This window comes from Lutjanus erythropterus, chromosome 21 (assembly GCF_056507025.1).
Source record: "Lutjanus erythropterus isolate fLutEry1 chromosome 21, fLutEry1.hap2, whole genome shotgun sequence".
NCBI lineage: Eukaryota > Metazoa > Chordata > Actinopteri > Lutjaniformes > Lutjanidae > Lutjanus > Lutjanus erythropterus.
The window spans coordinates 25899098-25916956 of NC_139337.1; the positions used below are offsets into that span (position 1 = coordinate 25899098).

At 39.7% G+C, this 17859-nt stretch overlaps 2 protein-coding genes across 2 annotated transcripts in view; one reads left to right on the plus strand and one right to left on the minus strand.

Moving 5' to 3' along the window:
- apbb1ip (amyloid beta (A4) precursor protein-binding, family B, member 1 interacting protein) overlaps positions 1-4756 on the minus strand; it is a 32155-nt gene extending 27399 nt beyond the window's left edge. The window contains exon 1 of the mRNA XM_084746828.1: positions 4470-4756. The gene's annotated coding sequence lies outside the window, so the exon portion shown is untranslated. The remainder of the gene's footprint in view (positions 1-4469) is intronic.
- Positions 4757-9741: 4985 nt separating this feature from the next.
- nell3 (NELL (neural EGFL like) family member 3) lies at positions 9742-17532 on the plus strand. Its single transcript, XM_084747768.1, has 5 exons — positions 9742-9857; positions 10034-10713; positions 12563-13122; positions 14563-14629; positions 15406-17532. Exons 2-5 carry the CDS (start codon positions 10062-10064, stop codon positions 16935-16937), a joined length of 2811 nt encoding a protein of 936 aa, XP_084603894.1. The 5' UTR covers positions 9742-9857; positions 10034-10061; the 3' UTR covers positions 16938-17532.
- Positions 17533-17859: the final 327 nt, after the last annotated feature.

Below are 17859 nucleotides of genomic sequence, written 5' to 3' on the forward strand. Positions count from 1 at the left end.
TTGCAGACCCAAAAGAAAAGTTGCTAAAAAACACTAACACTAATATTTTTTATTATTTCCTCTTCTTAATTATTTTCATTCCTCTTCTCTTCCTGATTTGTGTTATGAAAACTACAATACAACAGATCTCCAGTCTGATTTTGGACCATGTGAGCTCACTAACAACCACACAGAACACGTAAACACTGAGCGTCTGATGCTGTTTTCAATGTGTATTTTTAAAGTCGCACAGGGAAAAAATTAGTGTCATTTGGGTCAGCTGCTTTTAGAGGCCAAATGCATCAAATGGAGCACTCCCAACTCTGTCACAGTAAAGAGAAGTTGGAGAGGGTGAGTGTAACATAAGTCAGACCTTGAAAACAACAGGCTTCTGCTGGAGGCAGTTTTTAATTTATTTATTTTTTTATGAAAGCTACATTTATAGTCACTTCTTTTACATTAAAACACATTTATCCATCTTTGGCTCAAGATATCAGATATAAAAATACACAACTTTATTCATATCTTGATCAAGTGGTAAAGTACGCTTAAGGGAGTTAAGTACTTTTTTTCCATGCTCTCATTTGAAGGTGTGACAGTGCAATAGCACACAGAAAGGAACCACAGACCAGGTGTAAACTTTACGCTTGTGTTATTAACACCATTTTAGAATGATTGTCAGTGTAGCCTATTTGTATGTAATTAAAGGTATAGTATGACATTTTGGGAAATAACCTTTTTCGCTTTCTTGCAGTGACAAAGATTGATACGACTTTCACATCTGTCCTTAAATAAATATGAAGCTAGAGTCAGGCGGCAATTAGCTTAGCTTAGCATTGCAGACTGAGAACGGGGGAAACGGCTAATCTGCCCTGTCCACAAGTGACAAAATCTGCCTACCAGCACCTCTAAAACTGACTAATAAACATGTTTTATCATCCTTGTTTAATCTTTATAAAAAGGTAAAAATGACAAGTTATGGTTTTAGATGTTGTCAGCTTAGCTTAGCATAAAGACTGGAAACAGCTAGCCTGTGTCTGTATGAACATACAAAATCTGCCTGCCAGCACCTCTAAAGCTCACTAAATAACAGATTATATCTTGTTTGTTAAATCTGTACAAAAAACAGAGTCAGGCTACTTATTTCCTGTTTCTGGTCTTTATGCAAAGCTAAGCTAACTGTCCCCTGGCTCAAATTCAATATTTCTTGAAAATGGCCTCAATCAAATGTCTCCTCTCCTGTTATATTCATATCTTAGGTTAGCTAATGCTAGCAAAACTCCAGCTAACTAGCGAACCAATCTACATCTACAATCTACTGCTAGCTCATGTTAACAAACACTAGCTAGCAAGTTAGCTAATGCATAACAATCATTAATTAGCAGGAATGGAGAACGTTTGTTCAAAGCTTAGTCAACTGTCATTGGAGCACAGAGCAAAAAAAAGGGTCAGTTTTGGGCTACTGGTACTTACTATAGGCTTGAGTATTTCCTTTTTATGCTACTTTGTATGTCCACTTTATTACATTTATTTGACAGCTTTAGCTACCAGTTACATTACTGTTTTTGAGCAATCTCTGGCACAAGAATTTCCTTCAGGGTTAATAAAGTTCTATTTTATCTTACCTTATCTTATCTTATTATCTTTGTGTATCAGAACTATTTTTACTTTTTTCCTCTGCTATTAATCACATCACAACCCCTCAGACTTCTCGGGTGTCTCTGTATATAAAACACTACATAAAGTAGTTGTCGCTCTACCTCCAGCAGCTAATACAGTAACATGCTGGTCACACACCGATGCTTCACTATTAATAATCTAATGTAACATCATGTATAAGAATATGTCAGTCAGAGAAGCCAAACCAGTACTTTTAATAGTTTACCTACATTTAGCTGCCAGTACTTATGTACTTGTACTTAAATTTTTCTTAAGTGAAGGATCTGAATACTTCAGACACAGTTGTATTGCTCTTCTTGTTGACTGAAAAAGCCAACAAGCTTATTTCCATTCTGCTATTCCTTAAAAAAAACTGTAATACCTTTGGCTCAAGATACCAGGGTTGACATGGATCTGTTGTGAAATCATGCAAAAGATTTTTATCAGTTGTACCGGAGAACCTCCATAGTTGGAAGAGAAAGTTCAGCATGACTAACGCTATTTAAAAGAACCGTTACAGATGCATAACACGATCTGAAGTGAACTCAGTTTTCCATTTTAAATCGAACATGTTTCTACAAACTGATGACAACTGTAGATTGTCCTCAGTAAGGTGAGATGGAAGAAATAATGGGATAATTTCATTTAGCCTCAAACTCTAAAACAAAGTTTATATTTGTGAACTCATGATTCATATTCAAGTTACTTTGGACAGTGCTGCAGCTTAAAAGACTACAATCGTAAAAGTATGCTGCTGCCTCTTTGCATCGTTTCTATTTTCTTTCCACAAAACCGCTCTGAAAATATGTGTTTTGTCAGCATTCATAAATATTATTGGAAACACTCGGGCATGAAATCTGGCGTCCTTCCAAACCCAAACAATGCATTATGAAAACACACCACTGTACTTCTGGTATTCAAAGGAATAAAAAAGACAAAAATATAGCATGCAAGTGAATCCTACATTCCTCTAGAAAATGATTCCCCCCGTAAATAATCTCAAATATATGTCTCAGCCTGCACACACATGTGCATGGCAAGAAAATGAAAACCAGGCAACAACTCTAAGTGGCCGTATCGGAGCACAGCATGTTTACCATAACATAACATGCAGAAACTCCCTCTCTTACTCAGACTTACTTGGGTCTCTTTGGCAGATGTGTTTGGAAGCCCATTTCCCAAAGTCATAATTATGAGATAAAAGGTCATCATTTTTATTTCATAATTTTGTGTCAGACTTTTTAGCTTATAATTCCAATTTATCGTGGTAAAAAAATTTTACTGGCAGAAATGGACTTCCATAGATATGTTTATGGAACTGCTAGGGAAAGAAGTACAGATGATTGTGTAAAAAAAGACTGGTAAAAGCAGAAGTACTGCTTCATCTCCTCTAATCAAGCAAAAGTGAAAAGGTACAAGTATACAAGTAAAAAGTAGCCCTCTGAGGACACTTCTACTGAAGTTTGTCTGTTTCATCTTGCTACAACTTTTGCATAGTTTTTGTCTTATTACATCTTTTATGTCATCTTTTTTTGTTATGTCTTGTTACATTGTTTTCATCTTGTTACGTTGTTTTTGTCTTGCTATGTCTTTATGTCATTTCGGTCTCACTATATCTTAGACTGTTTTTCGTCTTGTTTCGATCTTTTTAACAATGCTTTTTAACATGCTTTTTGTCTTCTTACATCGTTTTTGTCATTTTTGTTTTGTTGTATTGTTTTCATCTTACTACACTGTTTTCGTCTTGGTATGTCTATCGTTTGTGATATGCACTGATGAATATTTCAAGGAATCAAACTAAAGTAAAAAGCCTGTTTTGAAAATGTAAAGAGTAGAAAGTACAGATATTTGTATTAAACTGTAGGGAGTGAAAGTAAAAAGTCGTCAGAAAAAAAGAAATTCAAGTACAGATACCTGAAAACTCTATTTAAGTACAGTGTCAAAGTATTTGTACTCTGATACTCTCCACCTCTGGAGGTGGATGTACTCTACTGTTAAGTGGGCATATTAGGGGCTCTGCAGCAGAAACAAAACGCTAAAGGACACAAAAACCACAAATCACGACTGACATTTAACAATACACAAGATTGTATGTTTGCTGAAGAAGAAAATTATATTTAAATGGAAAAAAATCCTTCAGCAACATAAAATCCCTGCTGCACATGAGTCACAAGACAGTCTTTCTAAACACACATTACAGATTTTCTAACTTGACGGCAGTCAAACACAGACAACACCCTGTCAACGAAATGATTTTTACTCTGTTATTCTGAATGGACACTTGCAACAATACAGTCTCTATGTATTTCAGTTCATTCTTATGTGATTTAATCTCATCTCAAAAGCCAAATGTACAAAATGTTCACTGTTCCAGTGTTCCAAAATGACAGCACTATTAGCTTTAATACAAGAGGCCAACCCTATCAGTTTCATGTGGTCATTGAGTCATACAGCAGTCAGCAATTAAAGCTAGGTCCACCCAGTTGGAAAGCAGACAAGAACACTATGAAACAACATGCTTTTCATCATATCAAAATGTGTCTAATGGAAGCCTTATCACTATGGCAATTTAATTAATCTTTACCTCAAGAGTACATAAACATCTTAGATTACAATAACAGTTTTCAGTCATTTTTGCACTGTTGTAACATATTTTAACAAGTCTGTGTTGAAGAGGCTTTAAATCACCAGTTAAATGAAACTCAACAACTAAAAACAACAAAGCGTCTTATACACAATAGTCAGTCATGTACGCTCAGAGGAAAGCAGCGCTGGGTGTTCACCGTTAACTGAAGATACAACATCCAACTTAAAAGAGATGTGTAACTCACCTTTTCAAATGTATTAATCCTTTTTTCACCAGTTGGTTTCAAGATAAAAACTTTATGGACATCAGTTCCACCTTAAAAATATCGTCTAATACAGCTCAAACCAAAAAAAACAGTCATATGCAGGCAGATTTGGGTGTGCTGATGTTGATTGCATCTGGCTCTCTGTCTTCTTCCTGCTTAATGCGGAAGTTCAGGTTCAGACCTGTCAGTGCATTCCTGCTACAAGCTCGACACTTTCACAACAGTCTTGTCGAGGCAGCACTGGGCCGTCCCCCTTAACAAACTCCTTCTTATCTGCAACTGTATACTGCAACTGTTTCAAAGCGGCAAACATGGTCAGTGCAGGAGAGAACTGCAAGCTGTGACTTCCAATCATCAGGCTGATTGACAACCAGTTGAGCAGATAAAGAGGAAGAAATGAAAATAAAAGTGAGGTCTGGTCTCGGTGGGATCAAGAGAACGGCTGAATCAGCACAAGGAATGTGATGCCCTCGGTTAATAATTCACCTCACTGAAACTGATTTACAGCAGGTCTTTGGGCGATGTGAGTGGTAATGAGCACGTCACAGCAGTGAAGGAGACCAGACTCCAGCTGACCCAAATGCTTCTGAAAAATACAGTACAACCTAGAGACAGATCCAGAAATGTGGAATTACACACTGTACAACTTTCAAAACAGTCTCAGTGTAGACAATGAAGGAGGGAATATCTTAAGACACTGGTATGGTGCAAGAAGGTCAGTTATCTTTAGGGGGAACCAAGGAGAGTCAAGCTATGAATAGCCTCTGGCTCTTATCTGACCATGCAGACACAGATAGCTCTATTTATTTGCATTTCTCCTTGAGTCAACCTGGGAGGCCAAAAAACAAGATTTCACATCTTCTTTTTCAATCTGACCTCATACAGGCTCTACTATTATGCCCCCCCATTTTCAACCCCTTAATCTGTTTAAAGAGGAAAATATTATTTTCCATCCGCATTATTTTGCTATTATTAGCACTTCTGTGTCCTATTTTCCCCCCAAATCAGCCTCGGCTCCAGGAGGGAAGGCCGACCACCCTCTCTGTGGCACAATCCTGTCATCAGAGAGGCTGAGCACCACGGGGGGAAACCAAATAACTTTGAACGCGTCCAAGAGCCTTTCGTGACTTGTGATGTATTAAACAAACACTCGGGGTACAGGCATGTGTCTCAACCACCGCTCATTTCCTATGTCTCTCAGGGGTTGACAAACAGATGGACAGCAAAGGCAGCCTCCCATTAGCGCCTAGCTTCTCCTAAACACCAGCACGCCGGTGCCTCGAAGGACATTTCTCAAATAGATACACTGGTTAACGGCTGCAGAGAGAAGGGTGATTTCTCTGCTTTGTTGTGTCTTTGCGGTCACGCTTCAGTCACTGAGGGTGGTCTGGATACTTATAATGGTTTCTGCCTACTTGTGCTTCAGCTCATACATCACAGCATGGCGTCAAGAAACTCTACATGGGCCGCATTACAGAAACTGTTTTGGTAACTGTGGAAATTAGGGTAAGGACCTGATCAGGAAAAAAAGAAAAACAAGATGAATACTCCCTATAACAATGTTTACAACTGAATATTAGGTACATTAAACAAGCTTCCTCATTTAAACTCTCCTAACTTTAAGATAACTGCCAAGCTGTCGTAACTTACACTTTGTTACCAGGTAGTATCTTACTTAATAACTAGCTAAAAGTAGCTAACGGCAATGTTCACTAACAGTAGATAACTGTAGCGTTCGCCAACTGTAGCTAATGGCAGTGATCAAAAACAGTAGGTAACGGTAGTGTTCGCCAGCAGTAGCTAATGGTTATGTTTGCTAACAGTAGGTAACAGTAGTGTTTGGCAACAGTGGCAAACAGAAGTGTTCAACAACAGTAGCTAAGAGTAGTGTTAGCTAAGTGCAGCTTATGGCAATGCTTGCTAACAGTAATGATAATATTAATCAACAGGTATGTTAGTGTTCGCTAAGAGTGGCCAACAGTAGTGTTAGCTGACTTTAATCCTCTTATTGCTGTGGCACAATGTATGCTGGAAACAGAGGAGACTGTGTCTCTTATCTTAGCCCACTCTCTTTCTTTTATCTCCCAAAGTTGTTTAGCTCAGCAAGATGAGAAAAGTGGTGTCAGCTAGTTAACATACATAAAAGTTGATAAGCTGATAAGCATTTCTGTAATACGACAGCAGGATTGTCATTTTTCAGTGCATTTATGTGCACTGCAAATAAAGTATGAGCTGCAACTTTAAACCTTTACAGGTTGCAAAACAAAGCCTGTCTTGACAAAGAGCAGTATGTCAGTTTAAAAGTATTGCAGAACCCCAGATGGTCAGGTGTGAGGTGTAAAGGGGGACATATATTTAAGCCATTAGTCTCCACCATGTTAACTCTGAGTACTCCAACACTCCCCTAAGTACCTTTCCTGGTCTTTTCTGCACTGAAAAGAAATGGGGTGATAATGACAAAACCAGCGGGCACCTTGCAAAACAATAAAGCATTTGTCAAATGTCTTGCTGCAGAGGACAATCTGTCACTGTGATGACGTGAACAGTGATGCATATAGGAGTGTTGTAGTGCCCCCTGTTTGTACTCTGCTGTACTGTACACTTCTGAACTCAGTGGGTGGTGTAGCGCAGTTCATGCCACCAACCTGCACTTCCACCTCACTTATTTTCTTGGTGGAGCTCCGATCCACTCTGAACAGGAAAAAAGTAAAGAATTGGATGTTTTTGTATGTATGCAACTAATTTAAGTTTCCAATCAGCTTCACTGCTCTGCTTGGCAGAGTTTATTTGCCAAAAGAATCCCACAAACAAGGAATTTAAGGGTTTGGTGTTTCAACTTAATTCTCAACATTTTGATTTTATTCTCAATATGCAACACAAAAATAACTTCCTCTTCCAATTCATTTTTCTTAAACCTGACACTAATACTGAAAGGTCGACTTTGTTCTTGAAATTTCAACTTTATTCTTGAAATGCAATAAATAAATAAAAACCTTCCCCTTCTCATTTTTTCCCTTAAACCTGTTCCTAATATTATGCGATAAAATGATGAAATATTAAGTCAACTGGGTGACACATTAAGTCAAAATTGTGAAGTAGTAAGTCTGATTTTTTAGATTCAAAATGATTTTAAAAAAATCAAGGGCAAAATTATTAGATGAGTCACAAATATGAGATGTTAAGTGAACACTATGAGATACTAAAATAAAATGATTAAGTCACAAATATGAGAAAATGCGTACATTTTTTGAGATGTCAAAATTCTGACATAATCACCTGAGAGTAAGTCAACAAAATAAAAGCATTGAGAGAATAGGTCAAACCCTTTTTTAAAATTCTTCTTATAATAATATTATGAAATACTAAGTAAAACTTATGAGAAAATAAGTCAGAATTATGAGATGCTAAGTCAAAATGTTTATTCTAAGACAAAATTGCAATAAATAAGCAAGCAAAAATAATTTTAAATGAATTAGAAATTTAAAATGAATCAAAAATTATTTCAAAATTATTACCATGACATTAAACAATCAAGTGAGAAGCCAAGTCAATATTATAAGAAAATAAGTCAAAATTGCAAGATACTAGATAGATACAAGATATTCTGAGACAAAATTGTCTGAAATCTGAAATATCTAGTGAAGAGTATGAGACACTGAGTCATAATTATGAAATAGTTCCAAATTTTAAGATAATACATCACAATGTGATGAAGTCAAACTTTCTGAGAGAAATATTCAATGGTGTGAGAAAATAAGTCAACGTAAGTCAAAATGTTGGATAGGTGAGTCAAAATTTGTAAGATTTGTAAGAACTTTGTAAGATTCTTTGTCAAAGTGATGAAATAAGTCAAATTCTTCACTTTTATATACATATTTCATCTTTTACTTGGCAGGAATGGGCTCCCATACCTGCCCGACCTTGAAATAATTAAACACATAATCACATCAGAACCTGCCAAACTACAGCCATCCCTCCACTCATCAGCCTCAGATAACCTCCCACCGGACATGTGGTTGCACTGAAGCACTAAAATGAGAATATAGGAAACAGTCCAAAAACCAGCTGTGGGCTTCACATTCCTGCCGTCTGCCATAGGTCCCTTCAACAAAAGTTTGACCTCTGCTGGCTCCGTCTATAAAGAGGGGCGCTCGGTGTTGACAAGGCCAGTATAACGTGAAGGACACTGGGTTGAGGACCAGCAGCTGTCTCAACACTCAGGATGTGCTGAACAAAAAACACTGCCACTTTTCTGCAACTTGGATGGCCGTAAGGTCACAGGAAAGTCAACAGTGAGCAAAATGAAAAGTGACAGTCATCAGGGGAAAAGATGACGGGACTGGAGAACATGATTCTGGTACGGAAGCATAATGCGGCCATGCCAGACAAAGAAAACTGGATCAGTATCACATTAAAATGTGAAAGGTTTCTTATTATAACGAGATGTTTTTCATATTACAAGATATTTTTATTTTCTTACAATAAATTTTCATGTTACAATATACAAACTTATCACATAACAAAAACCCTTTCTTGTTATTAATCTTGTTATAATGTGCTAACTTATATTGTTATAACATGACATTATAACAAGAAACTTTTCTTGTTCCAACTGTATATTATTTATCCTGATATACCATGATAACTTATTGTTATAATTGAAACATTTCATGTTGTAACATGATAACTGACAAAACATGACATAACACGATATTTTCATGTGACATGAATTTCACGTCACGTCATAACTAGAAATGTTATAACTAGAAACTTATAATACACGATTTATCTTGTATTTGATAAGTTATTGTTATAATGTGAAACATTTCATGTTATAACTTATTTTGTTACAATGGTAACAATGGTATCACATTTTAACATGAAATGTTTCACATTCTAACAAAATGAAAACATAATAAGTTTGTATGTTCTTATAGTGTGACAATATATTGTTAGAATGTGAAAATATATTGTTATAACAAACTTTTCATGTTATAAAGTAATACTGATCCATTTTTCTTTTTCTTGTGTTGCAGCAAATCACTGCCATATTTTGGCAATGAATGGACAAAATTTCCCCTTTTAACATGAAACTGGAGCCAATATTGTAGAAAATGTTTAATTCTGCTTTCTTTCACCTCAGTGGGGAATTCCTGTGTGGAGAGCTGGGAGGGTGAAGGGTTAATTTGTGGCCGGGGAAACCTGATGCTAATTAAGTCTTAGGAATGCCACATACTGACATTGTAGTGCAGGAGCCTTCAGAGTGGGTCAGGCATGGACAGAGCCAGCAGTAATGCGTGTGTCTAATGTTTTTATTCCTTACTGACAGTCGGGAAAAACCAGACTCACCAAAGCCTGGAGCTGAAGGTAATGTTCTGTCAGGAGTCCCTGTGTCAAGTTTGTTCTCAGATGTAACAGAGATGGGTTTAATCTGAGAGGAAAGGATGGACTTAAAGAGTTTTTCTGGAACAATTTTTGGAGAATTTTCCAGCTTTTTCACTTGGGAATCAAAATATTAACCCGCACATTTCTTCTTTCTACAGGGAGAGAGAGATATATATCTGATGCAAAATGGTTTTAGTAACCCCAGTACTGTTGCTGCTGCTGTCTTTGGCATCGCTGCAAGCTGTCGCAGAGATTTGCCGCGGGACGCACTGCTACGGCGCGGAAACCGGCGATCCAAGACCGTGCACCGGAGCGCACTGCCCGGGGAGCAGATCCTCCAGACCTCCGCGGCAGTTTAACCCCACCACGCAGGGGGGGAGAGCAGCGCAGGTAGTCGCCAGCCAGCACCATGCGTACCTGGGCTCTCCAAGAGGGGCGTCTGAAGGCTCCCCGGCTGTACAGCCACTTCTCCGCGGGCGGCACAGTGACAGCGGCAGGATGAGAGCGCTGGAAGTTTTGCCTCCAGGCTGCACTGATCTGGACTGTCCCGCTCTTGTGAAACAATTTCAGCCCACCACCAACGACACCCGAGACTGTCGAGGGATCGAGTGCAGACTGCCGCTGAGGATACGGCCAAAACCTCGAGCGAAGTCGTGTGTGGGAGAAGGATGTCTGGCCGCTTCAGAGGAGAGCGGCTCCTCTGTCAGCCAGCTCCCTCCGGTGCATCTGTCCGACAGAGCCGCGCAGTTTTTGGGAGATTTTCCCGATCTCGGATATCCGTCGCCGGAACTTGGCGGAGCGCCTCTGGGTGTCCAGCTCACATGTGACATCAAGCCAGGTCTGCTATCTTCATCATTACTATCATATACAATGTTTAACTGCTGTGTTAAGATGATTACAGGCTGATTAACTTCTGCAAAGTGCACAACTGCGCACAGGTCTGATCACAGTTTTCGACTGACAATCTTCAAAATAAGTTGATAAACTATCTTACAGTGGAAGTAGTTTGCCCCTAATTTAGTTAAATGTATACTAAAAATCCAATTTTTAGGGCTGTAACTACAGCAAAAACTCAATACTCACGATATCACCATCAAGAGTCCTTGATAAGTTATTTATCGCGATATTAAAGAGCAAAGGAAAATTTTTGACTTGAAAAAATGTTCTTTATTAAATAAGAAATCTTAAGTTTACTGCATTTTTCTTTTTATGAAATGCATTTGTCCTAAACTAAAAGTGCTTCTTAAAACATTTTGGCGTGAAAACGTCTTATATATTTGTCTACACATGATCCTAAATGATTCTAACGATGTTCAAACACAGAGAAAGCCATAATTTATTCAACATAATGGTGTGTTTCCTGTTTGCCATCACAAGCTAGTTCCTAGCAGATCAATTCCAATAAAGGGGACAGTCCAGACAAGTTTGGGGTTACAATAACCACTATAACAACATCAGATTACGCATGTCACGTGCTGTTATTTATTGTTATTTATATGATATTTTATTAAGAATAGCAGTCAAAGTTTACTGTTTCTGGTTATGAAACAGTATCCATTTATTGCTGAGGACTCTATATGATCTGCATAAGTTAACAAGACCATCAGTGAGAAGATCAAATATTTCTATATACTTATTCTTAATTGCTGCCACCAGCTTGGATTCTTCCTGAAATCTGATGAAACAAGGCTGTTTTTACATTTTCCCAAGCAAGGTTACAGAGAGGAGTACTTTAACCAGATAAAAAGGAGCAGGATGAGATTCTGATTTACATAACTTTATTTTTGATGGTATATTTTGTGCTTATTGTGGTGGAAACACTACTGATTTTGTCCACAGGGGTCTCCAAAATTAACAGAATATTTAAGTTCCTTGTAGTAGTTTTATGTATGGCACAATGTAATTTACTTAATTTTAAATTTTATTGATTGAAATGTATTAATTTAAATGATTTGATGTTTCTGTTCACAACATAAATCATATTCATTTAACTGTAAAGTAATTGCCAATCATTTAATTGTTTGAGTGATTTCTTTTAAGAAAAGTCAAAATTTGTTAGTTACGGTTAAGTTTCACTCCACATTTTCCCCCTTGTCATTCACGCCTCAACCGGCATCCCACCGGGAGTGGCTCTGTGTCCCACCAGTGGGGCCCACCCCTCAGTTTGAGAACCGTAGCAGTAATGTAACAGTCCTGTACTCGGGCACAGATTTTCAGTACTCTTTCCAACACTGGATCTAACCACTGTGAGGCATTTCGGACAATCTTCAAAGGAAGTTCATGAATTATCATCACATATTCAAAGCAGCATGCCTACAATTTCTCCAAATACTCTATTGATTTGAACTCTTTTTCACAGTTTAAAAGCAAAGAAAGACTTTGTCGACCTTCAGCCCAAAATGATATCTGCAGAGCAACTGGAGCAACTGAACTGGAAAAATGTCTCAGAGTCAATTGTCCAGAAAATGTAGAGTGCTTTGATGTTGTTCCATATAGGAAACTTTCATTGCACTTGCCATGGCTATACCAACAGAATGGGGTCAGTGGGTGTTCACACTTTGTTCCAGCAGAAATCAAACTACTGAATCAGTCTTAATCTCATTTAATCACTTCCTCTACTGCAGTGTTTAATAAAAAGAACATGTCTGTCTGATTCCATTGTTCATTCTGCATTATTTGCCTCTCAGGGGAGAATGAGGTGCCCTCAGAAGATGCCCTCATACTGCACCTCCAGCTGGCCAAGGGGCAGGAGAAGCTGGTGGAGGCCCTGCGAGCCCAGCAGGTGGTCATCCGTGAACTGCAGCAGAAGCTGGCCGACCAACAGGAGGCGCTGCTGTCCCAGCAGAGGGAGATCCTGGAGCAGCAGCGGCGCATGTATGAGCAGATGGACGTGGTGAAGGCCCAGTATGGACTCCTCTCAGACACCGTCAAGCAGGTCTCCTTCCAGGGCCTGCAGGGGGAGCTGCAGAGCTACTTCGAGAGCCACTTGGCAGGGTTACAGAACCAGGCTCGCAGCCACCTGCAGAAGTCCTACGCCGTTCACAAGATGGACATGGACACAAAGGTGATGGATGTAGTTGGAGAGGCTCATTTTCCTCAGCCTCTGTTGGGATGTCCTTCACCCTGTGGACAGGAGGAGTACTGTGACTTTCAGAGGGACCCGCCTCAGTGTGAGAAGTGCACCATGTGTCCACCAGGCTTCTTTCTCATCTCACAGTGTTCTCCCACTGCAGACAGGATGTGCCAGGTAGCATCTTTTAAAATACTGATATTAACTTTTTGGTTAACACTCATGTAGCTGTAAAATGAAGAAAAAAAAAAGACAGCTGGTAGTTTACAGTCCAAAAGAAATCGAAGGCACTTTTAATTATAAAAATATTAGAGTGGACAGTCATTGTTTTTTTTGTTTTTTTTATTTAACCACTGGTCCTATTATGAAATAGCACCTAATTTTTAACTTCAATATTACCTGTGAGATTGTTCTTGACCCAGTGCCATACTTTTTTTTTTTTTTTGTCAACCTTGCAGCTGCATCTTAAAAACATCACTGTTGTACTGTCCTGATGGTGAGACTGATTATCTGTCTTACACCATTGTTATCTGTGATGAGTGAAACCCACAGCTAAAAAAGAAGTGTGGCTGGATGTCAGCTGAGTGTCACATGGCTGTGTTAGTCAGTGGTTTTCAAGCATATGCTAGCAACACCCAAACATAACAACAGCTCATTTGGAGTAAAAATGTTCATGCACTAGGGCCTGAAAAGCTGACATCATCACTAATTGAAATAAAAAGAAATTCAGGGAAAAACACAGATGTTTTTCTATTTTTGTCATTTTAAGAGGTAGCATATGCAGGATTTGTCAGTTGCTGTTTGTAAATGCACCAGAAAGATTCCCAGGGCGCAAAATGCCAATGTTTTGTGGTATTAAAGTGTCCCAAGCATAGCAAAATAATGAGAAAAAAAGAAAGCACAGGCGGAGGGCAGCGGCTCTGTGGATGCAGGTGCTGTCACACAGCGGTGGACTAAAAAGACACAAAAATGCCCTCGAGGGTGCTACATTCTAGAAAATGATTTGGCCTCTATGGGTAAATAGCTCCCTGTGTGTTTTTATTACAGAAGTGTGCTTGTTCTTGTATTTATTTCAAATAGTATAACAAGTTTAATCTAAACGAGGGATTAGAACTGTTTCACTATAAATGCACCACAACCTTTTTTCCATGCTGGTGCACTGCTGTGTACAGCTGGTGTCTGTTTTATTTTTTTGCCCTTGCCCTGTTGTTGCCACACGCCTTTGGTGACTTGTGGGTTATCTCACATAGCCACCACTGTCTCCACAGCACTTTGTTAGTGCTGGCTACACACATTTTTGTTCTGCTACATGGGGAAAAATGCTCTGGCTTGTTTTTTTTTTTTAAACAATTACAATCATCTTGGGTGGTTCTAAGTGCAAGATGTAGTATTTTGGTAGTTTATATTTTTGAGTCATTGATTTTTGGGGAAAGAAATACTGCATATTTTGCCTTTAAAGTCAATTCATGAGACGCAGAATATCAGCTATCAGCAGTTTTTGTACAAATGCAATGATATTGGTTTCAGCTTTCAAAAATACAGCCAAAATCTACTGAACCCTATTATTAACATTTGAAATGTATTCATAATGTTAATATAAATTTGTATAAACTGCAGGACAGAGATGAATGCCTTGAATTACCAAATGCTTGTGGAGAGCGAGTGAAGTGCCTTAATACTCCAGGTGAGTTTAATACATTACTTATTTTACTCATAATCAATCTCCTAATTGTGGGCAGTGTGATAAATAATATACTCCCCTTGGTATTTTCATTTTAGAGCAATTTGTTCCATCTCTTTACTCTTTTATCATATATGGGCACAATGCTGACTACAAGGGTGAATACATCATGTCAGTTTGTGGCAATGCTGTGTTACTGCCAGAGGAGTGCTGACTAGGATTACTGCATGCATAGGAATAAATTACAAAAATAGATTTGTGTGTGTTTCTTACTTTCTGCCTGATAGTCTGCACAGCTACCTAGATTTGTCACTAGTTATTTCACAGTGGTTATATTTAAATTGTTTCATCAAAATTATTGTGTGGCTGACTAACAGAAATGACTGAAACTATTTTATTTGTTTTTTATATAATGAAGGGAAGGCATCATCATAGTCACAAAAGTGACAAAAGGTGTGCCACCTACTTCCCTCTAACCCCACCCTCTAACCCTGACATGACGAACCAAGGCAGCAGAACCACTTTGATTCAACGATTAATCAATCAGATGATTAAAATAAAGTTAACTGCCAAACATTTTGATAATCAATCTGTCAGTTCAGTCATTTTTCAAGCTTCATGCTCCCCAAATGTAAGAATTTGATGTGTTTCTTTGTCAACTATTTAAACATTTTTTGTACTGAGAAAACGATCGTGCACTGAATCACAAGCCTGCAGAGATGTTGAACCCTGTTTTTACTCCTTGGTTTCTCTCTTCTCCCTGGTCTTTGCCTTCATAGGGGGGTTCAGGTGTCTGGGAGTTTCTGAGAGAGAAGCAGTGATGGGTTTGTGTGGTCATGACTACTTCTACAACCAGGAGCTGCAGGAGTGTCAGGCGTGTTCTGACTGTGATGGAGAGCCTGTTACCGTTCCCTGCACAGCCATCAGCGACACTGTCTGCGGCCCGCATTCAGAGACCCGACTCTCCCAGTCTTGGTCAGCCAGTGTGGCAGTTCCTCCTGCCCGCACCTCTGGCACCAGCATCTTCCCTGGGCTTCAACTTAATATCCGAGGTAAAGAGATCTCTGATCTGTTGTCCAACGAGGTGGGGCATGTGACGTTCCTGCAGCACGGCCTGGTGTGGTTGGATCATAACTTTGCAATAAAGCACAGCTGCAGGAACTTCCTTCAGGTGGGAATGAGGCTCAATGGCAGCCAGGAGGAGGAGGGTCAAGACCTCAGTGGTGTTCGTATCGAGCAGCCGGATGGGAAGTACTTCCAGGGTGTTAGCGTCAGCAATGGGGTTGAGGTGGAGCCAAACCACACCTTCACTCTGCAGCTGAAGAGTCCGAACCAACACTGCAATCAGAGCAAGGACCTTCACGTCTACGATATTAACACTCCTTCCTTCAGCCTGCTATGGCTGTCGCATGATACCGGTGCCGTGGCAATGACAGCTCAGATGTCCCTGTTGGCACACTACCAGCCCAGCTACCGCCCAACTTTCCGCATGACCTCAGTGTCCGACCCATATATGATCATTCTAACCCACGACAATCGTGGTGTGCGCTTCACAGAAAGCGGTGTTGTAAAGTTTGTGCTCCAGCAGGCACTCTACTCGATGGGCCACACCTGCATTCGAGAGGGTTTCTCCCTGATCGCCTACACCAACCGCAATGGGACTGGTCAGGAGGCGATGCAAGCCTTCAAGACGGGTGTCAACTACAGGGACACCTCTATCACCCTCTCTGGCGCTGTGAGAGTGGAAAGTGGGGACACGCTCAGCTTTGAGATCACAACTCCTTCCCAGTGCAACATCCGCTACTTTGGGGACAACACTGGGATTAGTATGCTGAGCCTTATCTGGATTCCATCAGCAGTGTCATCAGCCCTGACTGCTACCGTGTCCAAGACTGGTTTGCCTTTTGGAGCAGTTAGGAATAAACCACTGTTATTCCAGCAGATCAGCTCGGACACGCCGCAGGTCCATTTGGCCCACTCAGGGGAACCAAACAGCCGGAAGAACTTCATATTCCACGAGACAGGGACAGCAAACGTAGCCCTCAACCTGAAGCTGATACACTCTTGCAATATTGTCAAACTCACTTTGCAGCAGGTGGGGGGTAAGGGTGGGCAGGCGGGTCCTGTGGCTCAGCAGGTGTCTGGGTCTATGCCTGAAGGGAGCCAGTGGGCCAGTATCGGGCTGAGGGCCTCATTTCAGGTCCAGAACGGTACCGCTGTGTTTGTTACTCTGGACTGTATCCGTGGACGAGTTAACCAGATAACACATGAGGGCGGCACTAACATTTCAATCCTCTGGGTTGCGGTGTGATCCAAGAAGGGATCATTAATACACTTTGTGAAAAAGAGACAGTTTTGCACGATATTGAATTGCAGAGCAGATTCAACAATGTACCAAAATAAGTAAGAATACTGGTTGATGAAAAACAATGTTATTCATCTATAACACACATATTTTGTCATATTATTGTTTTAAATGCATCAGCTGTTTAGACATTTATTGTGAAATCTCTCCTAGGTATGATTTACAGACTGTAAGTACTGCCTTTGCTTGAAGTACTTCGGCTGGTTGAGCAGTGACCAATTCTTCATGGAATGTGTTTGTGTGTGTCTGTACAGTATGTATGTGTGTGTGTACATACATGTGCAGTGGTGCTTATATATGTGTGCATGTGCGTGTCTATACACACACATTGGCACGTCTACCTTTGCTTCAGTGTACGAGTCATTTGATATGTACTGTATATCCTTCTGCTCCTGCACATATTTAACTTGCGTACTGTATGTAACAAACCTTTTGTATTATATCGTTAGGCTTTTAAATCAATGGATTGACATTTTGGGAGTTACACTTATTTGCTTTCCGGAGAGCTAAAGAAGTTCAATACCACTCTCAGCAGACGGTTAGGATAGTTTTACATGAATGACCAGAAATTAGGAGAAACAACTAGCCTGGCCATTCAAAGAGAACAAAATCTGCCTACCAGCACCTCTAAAACAAACGTTATATGTAATCCATACAAAACTGCAGTGTAAGAGCATTTGACCTGGACTGTTTCCTTTGTCTTTTGTCCTGGACTATTTCTTGGCCAAGACCAGTAACTTCCTTGGGGGTGCATTACAGACACGTTCAATTTTAAGTCAGCAAGTTTTAGTAAGTAAGTGAAGATGAAGAGTATAAGACAGAATTTTCTACGTCAGTCTATCTTGTCACTAGTTGGGAAGTAAATACT

Coding starts and splice junctions, on each gene's coding strand:
- nell3 (XM_084747768.1), top strand. CDS start 10,062: ATGGTTTTAGTAACCCCAGTACTGTTGCTGCTGCTGTCTTTGGCATCG. Junction 13,123..14,562: donor CTGCAGACAGGATGTGCCAG/GTAGCATCTTTT, acceptor TATAAACTGCAG/GACAGAGATGAATGCCTTGA. Junction 14,630..15,405: donor GAAGTGCCTTAATACTCCAG/GTGAGTTTAATA, acceptor TTGCCTTCATAG/GGGGGTTCAGGTGTCTGGGA.